The sequence below is a fragment of the Carcharodon carcharias genome, chromosome 30 (genome assembly GCF_017639515.1).
Source record: "Carcharodon carcharias isolate sCarCar2 chromosome 30, sCarCar2.pri, whole genome shotgun sequence".
NCBI lineage: Eukaryota > Metazoa > Chordata > Chondrichthyes > Lamniformes > Lamnidae > Carcharodon > Carcharodon carcharias.
This window is the reverse complement of record NC_054496.1, coordinates 16919487-16931902: the sequence shown is the minus strand read 5'-3', so window position 1 is coordinate 16931902 and position 12416 is coordinate 16919487. Positions and strand designations below refer to the sequence as shown.

The following is a 12416-nucleotide window of genomic DNA, read 5'->3' as shown; positions in this document are numbered from 1 at the left end:
TGCTCTCTGGGGAGAGAGTTCCACAAACTCTCAACCCTCAGAAAATTTCTCCTCATCTCCATCTTAAATGAGAGACCCCTTATTTTTAAACTGTTCTGTCTAGTTCTAATCTTCCCCCACAAGGGGAAAAATCCTTTCTGTATCCACCCTGTCATGCCCCCTCAGGATATGAGTAGCCAGATATACAATTTCATAGCTTCTGACACAGCGCTGAATCAGAGAACTGAAATTTTCTCCCTTCTTCACCCAACACCACTGGCAAAATAATTAAGTTATTAAGTGAGTGTTCATGCAGCGTCACTGCAACTGGATGCACCAGCAAAATAACTTGCGGTTTCATTGCCTTTTTAGTGCTGTTCAGGGATTTAGTAGCATTCCTGCACTATTGTCAGAACAAAATTAGATTTTTAAATTTGTTTTTTATGGTGCTGCTAACAGAAATAGCTGCATTATTTTGATAATGGGACCTGGTGATAAATGTACATCAGCTCGCGCTCTCTCTTTCTCTCTCATCCCAGCACAAGCTACACTATGGTTTGACTCTCCCTGAGAGGGAAGCTTCTTTGACTGCATTAGACATTCTGTTAATTCCCTTGGTCCTCCAAGGTTTACTCATCATTTAGCTTCAGTCATTTCACAGCGGTAGACCTTGGCACAAACTCTAATCCCAATCAGATGCGCAAAGTAAAATGATTTTATTTACCCAAATGGAAGAGGATCATTCTGTCAACTTGGTTAGAGAAGTGCTATCTTGCCTTTGAGACTACAGCAGTATTTCTGCACCAAAGCACAATCCAGGAGGATTTTCATTTCCTAATGTTCTAAAATATATTGTGAAATATTTGCGTTCAGTTTGTTGATCCATGCAGTACACTGCATATTCACACATTATATAACAAGTACTCCTTAAAGGGACTTCTGAGGGGGGAAAGTGAAGAGTTTAGAAATAGATTTTATTTTATGTTTTTTGTCTCCTGGGCTTATGCAAACTTTACTCAAACTCTGCACAGGGTAAATCCCCAAGAACTGATTTGAGGATAGGAAGTGTTGCGTGTTTGATCTCTCGGTATCTATTTGCATCCATCATCTCACTAGTTTTGTTGTCCAAACAATGCCATTAAAATTAGACTAAGTTTGCCTCAATCAGGGGAGATCAGCACAAACTGAATAATCACATTCAACATTTCAAAGCTTGATTTCAATTTATTTTTTGTTAACTTTAATGAGCATTCCTGCAGTGTCTGACCCGTACTCTTTCACTGGCCAATTACAATGATTATCGAGTTCTCTAAATGTTGCTATTTCCTGTAACTAACTTGCTTAAAAATCCGATTTTTGAATTGCATGTAGTTTTGTGTTTTTCAGTGTCAGGGTTTTGTCTAAAATCAAGGAAAGAGGTTGGGCACTTCAGTGGACCTCAGGGCCAGGGGAGCGGTAATGACCAAAGTTCTTGCTCCTGTTCACAATTCAGTACCCTATTTGGAAATTTGTGAGTGCCAACGAGAACAGGAATGACTCACTGTCAGGACCATAGCTCTCCTCCCCTTTCATGCACCCTTGTGGTTAACTAGCCTGTGGACACTCCTCAACCTGCTAGTTCATAATGAGCAACCAATGTCCAAGGAATCAAACTTTAGCTGGACACAGCCTTTCAGGAGTGGGGAAGGAAGAAAATTGGTACCAGAATGTTAGTCAAAAAAGTGCAGGTTTATGCCATCTGTCCTTCATATTGTTGACTCCTAAATTTAGCTTTGTTCTTGTGAGATTCAGTGTTCAGTATCAAGTGGGTGGGATCAAATTCATATGCCAGATATACCATCAGCTAACGATGTTAGCCCTGTGTAGGACTAAGTTTTTACATTTATCTGAAGGGGATAGTGTAAAGGAATGTGCTATCACTGGTCCCTTCAACTACTCCCCTGACTGGCAGCACTGTCTAATTTTGCTGCTTATCTGGTTGCTTTCAGTGCTGGGTGTATATGTTTGAATGGGATAGCCTGTCTAGTTGGGTGATTTTTGCCTTACCCAGTCAAGCAGACAATCCTTTGGGGTGGGGGGGGTGGGGGGGGGGGGGGGGGGTGGTAAATACTAGCTTGGGAGTCCCAGCAGCTCTACTGCTTGAGCAACCAGCTAGCTGTCTGAAACTAGGAGCTTCTCCGAAAGGGGACATAATTTGAAAGTTGGGGTAGGGCATCAGTACTCTAAAGGATTGAGTGGCCTTTATAATGTAAGGATTTTTACCTGTAAAACTCTTATGTTTATGGCTGTTCTTTGTTCTGTTCTGTTTTGCTAGGATCTTCGAGCGGTGGACAGGGTGGAGTGATTGCCAGTAGCAGCCACTATCCAATCAACAGTCAGTTCACCATGGGCGGTGCTGCCATCTCCATGGCTTCTCCAATGTCCATAAGCACCAACACAATGCACTATGGGAGCTAAGAGTCCATGACAATGCCTCCAACCTTTCGAACTGACACTTTTGAGAGGAAAAAAACCAAATGCAGATTCAGTTCCCTCTCCAAAAACTCAATCTCTATGAATTGTCCAAATTCATTGTCCATGGATTTAGCTAAGCCTGAGGGTGTGTGTGTGTGTATTTTGTTTTTGCCATGGAAGCGACAACAAGCAAATTCTTTGATACCAGACTTGTAAAGTTTTATATAACAAAAAATGGGGGTGGGAAAATAAATGCTGTTTTGGTCCTGCGATTAGAGTCTGTAGTTAATAGATTTCCTCACCAGTTTGTTGTCGGAGTGCTGCAGGTAGATACTAACATATCCAGGGGGCAGATTGCTGATGGGAGGTTTCCATTACTTGGTATGACCTTGCCTCCTCCTCCTCCTCCTTCTGTGTTACCTTAACCACCTCACCAACCCTCCCCCCCCCACCTCAGTCTAAATAAACTGATCACTTGGGGATTTTAGGTTAATGGAAACTGTTAATTGAAAGCTTCGAAAATGACAATTACCAGGTGTAAACGTAATAAATATTCTAAATGTTTTTGATACCTAAGACATTTTTTCATTTTTAAAGGTTTTTTTAAAGTAAGGCAAGTTCCTTTAAGTACCAACAGACTGAGTGGAAATTGCTTTTCCCAACTCCTTTGAAACCTGAAATAAGTGAGAAGCTTCCAGGTTCATCATGTGGAGAAAGGTGTTTTGCAGGCCTGGCATGAACTGTGTAGCTGGAGGAAAGGAACAGGTGTCTGAACAGTGAGTTTTTTCTGGGCAGCTGTCTGATTTGCTTTTGTCTGCCTTTTTTTTTCATTTTGACAATTTTGCAAGATGATCTCAAAGCCAGAAATATAAATCTGGTCGGACTAGTGAAAACTGCACGGCTGCAAATGTGTCGCTCAACAGTGCCAAGAGCAACCATGCACTAGCCAGCTCGTCACTGCATCCAACCTAAACTATTAATGCTTTGCCTGCTGACAGTTCTATTAAAGAGGGACTGATAGACAGCCCCACATCTTTTGATTTTCTATTTCCAGTGAGTTTATTTCTGAGTTTTATGTATCCACTGTCATTTTGAATGCAGTTGAGTTGAAACTGTAATGGCAGTAGGTCAAGCAACCTGCACCACCTGTGTAGTGCTGCTGCTCTTGGAATGGCAGGTGCCATACACATATTGAAACGGGTCTGACTGCTTTAGTGTATATTTCTGTGTATATTGGGTTTCATCTCCGTATACAAGTAAAGGGATGCTGCAGATTTGGGGGGTAGGTGTGTTCTCTAGCAGTGGGACATCATGGTTAGGGTATGGGATTTTGTACTCCACACTCCAGATAAATTCATTCTAGTTGCGAGCACCCTTCTGTGATTAACTTCCAAATCTCGAGATTAAAGGTAATGAAGACTTCACTTTTCTATCAGATCTTACAGAGAACAAGCATTTTCTGATTATAACTCCTAACAATGTCTGTATATTTCTATTGAAATAGTTGTATTATTACTGGCAGCAGTCTCTGATAGAAGGAAGAATTGCTTTAAATTCTGCGGATTGACTGTAGATTCTAGCTGTCTTGTCATACAAGATGTTTTACTTTGAGAGAGGATTCAAATCCACCTGCTTCCTTTCCTTTACAAAATCTTGTGCCCTGCTGACTCTGGTGAGTTCATTGGCCTTCTTCGGTTTTCAGATGTCCATTAATGTTATTGATTTGTGCAGGGGATGGGGAGAAGCGACATTGATTTCCTTGTGGGGGCTTGTGTGAGAATTTGGTGGACCTGTTTATGGTTCTGACAGTTTTGTATTTGTTCTAGTGACCTGTTGAGAATCAGGGTAGAATTGAGGTGAACAGGCGAGCTATACCTGTAGAATTGTATGTATGGGGGAGAGAGAGAGCGCGCTTCTGCAATAAAACCTTGTCTTAAATCATCCATTTTCTTTGATGATGCCTGAATACAAGAATTGAAAGTGTAACTGTAGGTTTACCTGCATTTCAGGTGTAAATCTAGCATGTGATACAAATAAGCAAAAACTCTTCACAAATCTATGTGGGGTGGGGGTGGTGGAGAAGAGAGCTTGTGTTTCTGTGCAAGGTGAATTTACTTAAACTGCAGGAGTTGGGAGTGGGATGTCTGTCCAGTGACCAAACTATGTATTGCTTCATGCACAAGAAACTGGCATGTTTGGCACATTTTTACAAAGTTTCTGGAACTCATTGGGGGTACCTTTTTGAGATTCCAGTTTTATTCTGTGCAGGTGGCAGCTTCATTTGTTCACAGGGTGGATGGTTAAATTTTTGTTTGTGTAAAGTGATTTATCAACTGGAGCCATAGGTCTCATTTTAACTTGAGCTTCAAGTTCAATCAGGAGTGGGACACCCACAGAACATTATCTCAGTAATGACCCTGGGTCCCAGACTTGCTTTTAAAGGGCCATTTTAAAACATTTGCATCTCCAGCACTTTTAGGTTACGGGTCTCTTGTACTGTTGCAGTACCTGCAGGGGAGATAGTGGTTATTCAAAAGAACTGACTGTAGAAATTGTGGAATCTAGTCTTATCATCAAGGAAGCATTATTGTACAAACTTTAGTAGCGATATACTGTGAATATTTTAAGCTTGTATTTTAATTTTGGAGTGGAGGAGTGTTGACTGCTTCCAGTCTGGAGAAAAACTATTGCGTCTCACAAGGCACAATCCTAAGTAACCCTTTGTTTCCATTCTGAAACATGTCTGCAGTTGGTGGTGATAATTTTAAAGGCTTTAAGAAAGATCTTGTGACCCTGTGAGGTAAACTCTCTAATCATCTCCCTCCCTCTCAACACTTGGCCCACAGCTACATTGGTAGCATTGGCTTTAGAGTTGTTGCCTGGGAATGAGATATTAGTGTCCGTTAACACAAGGGCTATAAGCAGTTTAGAGCAACATCCTGCAAACTTTCTTGCTGTTCATCAAAGCCCTATGTTTAGGGTGTAGCTGTTTCAATGGTGTCTTGTTTTAGAAGGCTTTTCGAATGATTTAATTTTGGATTTCTTTTCATCAGATATTAACATCCTGCTGATAATCCAACACTATCATTGTTTGCTTTAGTTTCTCTCTTCTCCCCATCCATAATTGCCGTAGTGATTTTATTTTTTGAGAACCGGAGTAAAACAAAGTGCTAAATTGTGAACCCAACATCAAAAGGTTGTCCATTGAGTACAAGTTGTATGACAGCCCTTCCTGTCCGGTCCAAAATAAATGAGTCAATATATGACTACTGTTCTCTCCTCAACTCCTGCAAAAATAAAACTTGATTGTTGCAGCTCTGAGAACAGAACATTGGGATTTTGGTACATACTGATGAACACTTATGGCACACAACAAAGGCCAGGAATCTGAGGGAAGTAATGATGCCTCAGCTAATTCACCAGTACCATTAATTTGACTAATGGATAAGACAGTCGTTGTCTCTCTGTTTCTCTCTCCCTCCCCCCCCTCAAAATTCCCACACATTCTTCCTTCCCCCACCACCACACACTCACACCTTTCAACCCTAAACTCTAACCTGAACTTTGACTTGTATGGGTCTATGGAGTGCCTGTTTGCAGAGACCAGCCACATCTACGCAGTGTTCAAATTGAGCTGATGAGGGGTAAATATTCAGCGTATCAATATTTTAATTTTTGTGGCTATGGGGCCTTGCTGTTGATGCCACACATCCTCCTGTCATCCAGGGGATTATTTGCTTGGTTGAGATCTTATCCTGCAATTGTGTTTTTCTAGTTAAATCCCCAAATGACCTAGCTTGTCTTACCTGTACAATTGGGAGGCTTTGGGCTATTTGCTTAATGTTTCTACTCAGAAATCAGACACCTCAGCTTTGCCCATTGTGTTTTCTTGGCCTGAACATCAAAAGGTATCATAGTGCCCCTTGTGATGGGTCAAACTAGCATGACATTTGTAGTCAGAAAAGCCTGAAACTAGACATTGGCACCCATTAGAATCCACAAAGCTATGCTCAATATATAGAGAATGCTTCTTAAGAGATGGTCAGTTATTGGAGTTCTGCAGTGTGGAACTCTCATTATATAGGCATGAGCGAATTGTTGACCGTACACAGCTGAAGGAACACTTGCAGTGTATTGTCAGGTTTATTGGAGTGAATGATCGCTGAATCTTGGCGCAGTGTGCAAGGCATGTGAACTCCTGCGCCAGTAATCCTGTGTCAGTGTGATCCCTAATTGAGTATTACAGAGCAGGCGTGACTTCAACATTAGCCTCAATCTCCTCAGTTAGGCAGCTTTTGTAGAATATTTCTACAGTAAAAAGGATTTTAAAACAATTAGAACGGGTAAGGGTTAATGTGATAAATTATCACAGTGATGGCTGACAGCAAGGATAATTGATCTGCGATTAGCTGGGCAGGTGGCGCAGTAACTGGTGAAACTTTGATGGAACAGTTCAGAGTTACTAATGTGGATCCCATTTGAAAGTTCGGGATTATCCTAGTTTAATTGGACCTTTTTTTTGTAATCCCTGCAGCTTGAGTTGTGGCTAAGCAAGTTGTGAACAAAAACTTGAGTTGTCACTCACCTGACTAATTGGACTTGGGTGGGTCTGCCCTTGTAAATGTTTCCCCTGCACAATTGGTACAAAGCATTAGGCAGATTGTTTATTCTGCTTTATAACTTCAATTTTAAAATCTGCTCCTACTTTACAAATGAGGCTTGTTATTGACCCTGAACTATTCTGGTTAACCCATTTACAGCTTTCCTGATCCAACCCTTGCTAGAGGATTTTACCAACATGTAGTTTAGTGTTTTAGTGTATCTAGAAATGTTTCTGTAGATTGGCTAGACCTTTGTTCATCTGTGTTGTGTGTAGATTTTATTACAGCGACATGAGATTGTTAGACCATATTAGAAAATCATAATCCTGTAATACGTGAATTATCAAATAAAACACTAATATTAGATGTTTTTTGAGTGATCTTTAATTGATTTCTATCTCTCCACTGCTAACTCCAGATAGGAGAATGCAGGATGAGGCTTTTCCATAGCTGCTGTTGATGCTGATTTGTGATCTGGCACAAGCTGCAAACCAGATTGCTTGTGGTCTGCATTTTCCGAGGGAAGACTAAATCACATCCGCCGTGCAGCACCTTACTACCAGCCCATCAGAGATTAGTGATGTTGCAATATCCACTACCTTTTAAAATGGGCATTGGCTCTCCCAATGACTAGAACTCCAACTAATGACTGAGTGAGTAAATGGGCTATTTGTGTGGCACTTGAGCTTCACAGATGAGAATAGTTGCAGATTCAGTCATTGCCCAAACATAGTCAGAAGAGGCACGTGGTCAGCTGCAGTGCTCCTCCTCTAAAGACCCTAAGTGAAGACAGGACCACGTTAGGCTGTGATACCCCTACCCGTATGCTAAACCTTCACAGTCTAGAGTCATCAATGCTGCTCCCACTGGGGTGTATCCTGATTTGAGATGGTGCCCTAATAAGACTGGTGCCTGGTAAATTTAACAACTAAGTAAAATAGTAACCCAGTTCAGGCAGTCCAACTGTGAGACCAGTCTGAAAGTTTAGCGAGTTCTGGAGATTTTCAGAAACCATTTTGTCAAGTTAGTGACTATATCTGTCTGTTCTGATGGTTTGTGACTGCAGTTTGGTTCGCATTTCAGTGATAGTCAGATCCCAGAATTTTACAACCCCCTTTCCAGGGCAATGTTGCAGAAACCAGTGCACCAGCTATCACAATATTCCTGGACACTTCTTCATCAGCCTATGACACTATCCTGGACTCAATCCCAGAGATTGAGTTCAAATCCCATGACGGTATGTTGTGAAAAAAAACTTTAATTTGTGAGCTGTCACATTAATTAGCAAAAAGTCTCGCCTGGTCTGTAGTTTCCTGACGTCTTAAGTAATAGAAGAAGCAGCCCACCATCACCTCCATGCAGGTAAGAATGAGCAATAACAATGTTATTATCCACATTTTGTGGATATTCTTGTAGAAATCACTATTCATATATGGAACAAACCTGTGATGTCCTTAACAGCTGTTTTTATTTTAACATGTATCAGTATTAGGCATGTTCAACGGTAGGCAGAATGGAATCTGGAAGACGCCTCCAGTTAAATTTGAAGACAGCTATGACCTCCAGGATGATGATCTATAGTCTTAAATGCCAGCTATCCAAACATCTCTGCCTCACCCAGTGTTTAATAATTCAGCCAATGATAGTACAAATCCCACCATAAAAATGTGAATTCAGATTAATGAATACTGATATTAGTAAACGAGACTGCAGCTGTCATTGTAAAATCCCAACTGATTCACTAATAACAGAAGAAATCCTGCCTTACCTGGTCTTTGTGACTCAACTTCCTTCTGAAGCAAACAATTTAACTTGCATCAAAAATAAAACTTGCACGTTCTCTGGGCAACTAGCGATAGGCAATAAAAACTGGTTAGTGATGGCCACAGCCTAAAAGTGAATTTTAAAAAAAACTACTGGAAGGCTTGTCTTTGTATTGCAACTGCCTCATGGCGTTTTTGTAGATTAAAGGTAATTTAGAAACGCAAATAGTTTAATATCTGAGCTGTCTGCGATTGCTGTGAAGCTTTACCCAGCTGGCTGGTGCTAATTTAGTCAAGGCTCGCAGTTGATGGATGCTTCTGTATAAAGTAATCCAATGACTATTGACGCAATGGCAGCCTAATGGCGAGTCAGTACCTCTAGGACAGTAACAAAAAAAGGGTTATGCATGAACCAGCTAGATTTCTTTAAGTACCAATACAAGATATGCATACTGCACCTGTTTAAGTCCACAGTTTGCACGTTTGCAGTTAACTATTTGCACTGGGGTTTTGCTTCAAAAGCCATTAATTGGCTGTGAGATGATTTGTGGGGGTGGGGCATTGCAAGGTGGAAATCCAAGATCAAACAGTGTTGTAGTGCATTTTTCCGCGTTTAAAGGTTTGCTGAAGGGCCTGAGCAGTGTCATCAGCAGCTTGTGGGTGGGGGTGGGGGTGGGGGGTGAGTCTTTGCCGGGAAATCTGGCTCCTGCAGTAGCGCTGCACCGGGCGCCAGGTGGAGCCTCTGAGAGGCTGACCCTGACCACCGCCGCCCCCCCCCCCCCCCCCCCCAATGCCTTCTCGACCCGCGCCTGCGCATCGCCAGGAGGCAGCTCGGTCCGGCGGGGAAACCATTCCCAAGCTCCACCAACTGGGCGCTGGCGATGAAAAAAAAAAGCCGCACGCGCCCGGATCACGGCTTCTGTTGGAAAGCGCGGCGACGCTCCCGATTGTGCCGCTGAGCTGACCGCGTCCTCCTTTTCCCCCGGGGCCGCAGGCGCGGGTCGGACGCTGCGAGGCGGAACCTCCCTTCCCGGCCCCACGCGGCGGCCGGAGCGGGTGAGGCGGTGACACAGCCCAACATGGCGGCGCTGAGGCGGCGGCTCCTCTCCTCGGCTCCCGGACCAGGAGCAGGGCTTTGGAGCCGAATCCGAGACAGCAAACTGGGTAAGAGCGCGGGCCCCGCCCAGATCGGAGCTTCGCCGCCGGTCACCCACCCTCTTCACCGAGGAAATAGGAACAGGCCATTCGGCCCATGCCCCACTCCTGCCTCCTCCTCTAAATCTATCGGTGTGACCCTCTCGTCCCTTCTCCCTCACTCGCTTTGTCCAATTTCCTCTTAAATGCATCTGTACTATTCACTCACCCATAGTTCCACACTCTCCACCACTCTTTGGGTTAAAACAAAGTTTCTTCTGAATTTTCTGTTGGACTTTGCAAGAGACCCTCTCTCACCCCGATGGCCTCCAGTTACGCTCTCCTCTGTCCAAACCTTTCATAATTTTGAAGACCTTGATTAGGTCGGACCTCCACCTTCTGTTTGAGAGAAAAGCACCCCGACCCGTTCATCCTTTCCTCATATGGGTAATAACCTCCCAGTTCCAGCAGCGATCTTGCGCGTCTTTTTTTTGCACACTCGCCAATACTTTTTATATCGTTGTTATCTAACATGGCGACCAGAACTTGACATTGTACCGTCAGTGTGGTCTAACCAAGAATGGAACATTAAATTCTGTAAATACAAAGCAGTTCAGACAACACCCGTGAAAGGAAGGGACAGAGTTGATGTTTTAAGCTCCTTTTGTCAGAACTGTCAAAACGTTGAATGTTTCTTTCTCCACAGGTGCTGCCTAACCTGCTAAGTATTCCCAGAATTTTCTGTTTTTAGTTGATTTCCAGCATCTTCAGTACTTGTTTTTTATGGGTCTGACCAAGGTTCCATACAAGTTTAACATAACTTCTGCACTTTTCAATGCTATCTCTTTAGGAATGAATCCCAATGCTTGGTTTGTTTTTATGGCCTTATTAACCTGCATTGCACTTTTAGTGATTTGTGTTTTATATTCCCAGATCTCTTTGCTACTCACCCCCCATTTAGATTCTTATTTTCTAAATAACGAAACCTCTTTGTTACCAAAATATAATGGCCCATATTTATCTATTGAAATGTATTTACCAATTATATGCCTCTTTTACAAGTGTATTAATGTTTTAATGTAATTTATTGTAACGTTCCTCAGTATTGACTATCCCTCCCAATTTGGTGTCAATTTTAAATTTAGAAATTAAGCTTTGATTCTAATGTTTAAACCATAAATATAAATTGTGAACAGGAATAGTGGTCTCAGCACTGATCTTTGTGGGGCCCCACTCCCCATGGTTAGATGTCTCTTCCCACCTGCCCCATTTTCCCTTCACCCCCTTCCCCTCTCCTCTCCCTCCCTCTTCTCCTCTTTCCCCTGCCCCTCCCTCTTCTCCTCTTTCCCCTGCCCCTCCCTCTTCTCCCCTTCCCCCTGCCCCTCCCTCTTCTCCCCTTCCCCCTGCCCCTCCCTCTTCTCCCCTTCCCCCTGCCCCTCCCTCTTCTCCCCTTCCCCCTGCCCCTCCCTCTTCTCCCCTTCCCCCCCCCTCTCCCTCACCACCTCCACTGCCTAAGGACAGTGTTTACAAGTTCTCTTCTACACTATTTCATGAACGATAAAAGGTCAGGAAGTCAGGATGAATTGGGACAAGAGTCGCATTTCAAATGTTATTTTATCCTCTTGCAGGTTTCTGGACACGGAGTCTTTTTAATGATTACAAAGAGGCCTGTAAAGAAATTGTTGTGGGAGCCAGAGATCACCCAGGAAAAGCAGCCTTTTACTGCACAATCCTCACAGGGGCATGTGTTTGTGGATACAAAAACCCATGTGATAAATCCTTTCACGCCACTCTGTTGGAATCGGCCAACCAGCTTTTAATCCTATCACCTTGGGTCAGGAACGGCCGGTCAGATCGGCACATCCAGAACCTGGTGACAGTCAAAAACCAGGGTCGACTCCGGCACCAGAACCTGCTCCTCTTCTCTCTGGTGTACACGGCTCCCTATGATGCAAAAACCAGTATATACAATGCACAGTGTGAGTACTTGAAGCCACGGTGGTCAGACTTTCCAAATAGGATTTTAGACATTGGGTTTTTTGGCAAATGGTGGATCCTTAGTTCAAAAATGAGAGACTGGGACATTAACGATGATGAGTTTGCTTACTTGCCTGCAGAGCTGCAAACAGTCAAATCACAGAACCTCCACTCGGCTGAGAACGAAAGACTATTTGAATTAAAGTTCCAGCCCATCATTCTTGAAGAGGACATGCAGGAGGAGGGAGGAGGGTGACAGACACTGCACACTCTACCTCACTACTGACAAAACACCTAAAATTTGTTGAGGATGGAAACCCAGCTTCCTCACCTTGCAGCTTTATCCTCCCTATCTGGTTCAAAGCTTTGCTTAACCTTTCCTGTGTTGTAAGAATGTACGAAAAGTCAAATAAATACAATCCTAAAAATGAAGATGTGCTGATATTTCAATATACCAGGTTACAATGCCAGGTGTCAGCCCATTACAAGTACACCGGTGGTGCGTTGT

The 12416-nt window shown here is 43.1% G+C and overlaps 2 protein-coding genes across 3 annotated transcripts in view; both read left to right on the top strand.

Moving 5' to 3' along the window:
- carm1 (coactivator-associated arginine methyltransferase 1) overlaps nt 1-2997 on the top strand; it is a 66066-nt gene extending 63069 nt beyond the window's left edge. For both annotated transcript variants that reach the window (XM_041177049.1, XM_041177047.1), the window contains one exon: nt 2294-2997. In XM_041177049.1, the coding sequence (XP_041032983.1) occupies nt 2294-2436 (143 nt within the window). In that variant the 3' untranslated portion in view covers nt 2437-2997. The remainder of the gene's footprint in view (nt 1-2293) is intronic.
- Nucleotides 2998-9610: 6613 nt separating this feature from the next.
- Nucleotides 9611-12340, top strand: timm29 (translocase of inner mitochondrial membrane 29). The gene is made up of 2 exons (XM_041177109.1): nt 9611-9961; nt 11560-12340. The coding sequence occupies exons 1-2, from the start codon at nt 9877-9879 to the stop codon at nt 12162-12164; spliced, it is 690 nt and encodes a 229-aa protein (XP_041033043.1). The 5' UTR covers nt 9611-9876; the 3' UTR covers nt 12165-12340.
- The last annotated feature ends 76 nt before the right edge of the window (nt 12341-12416 follow it).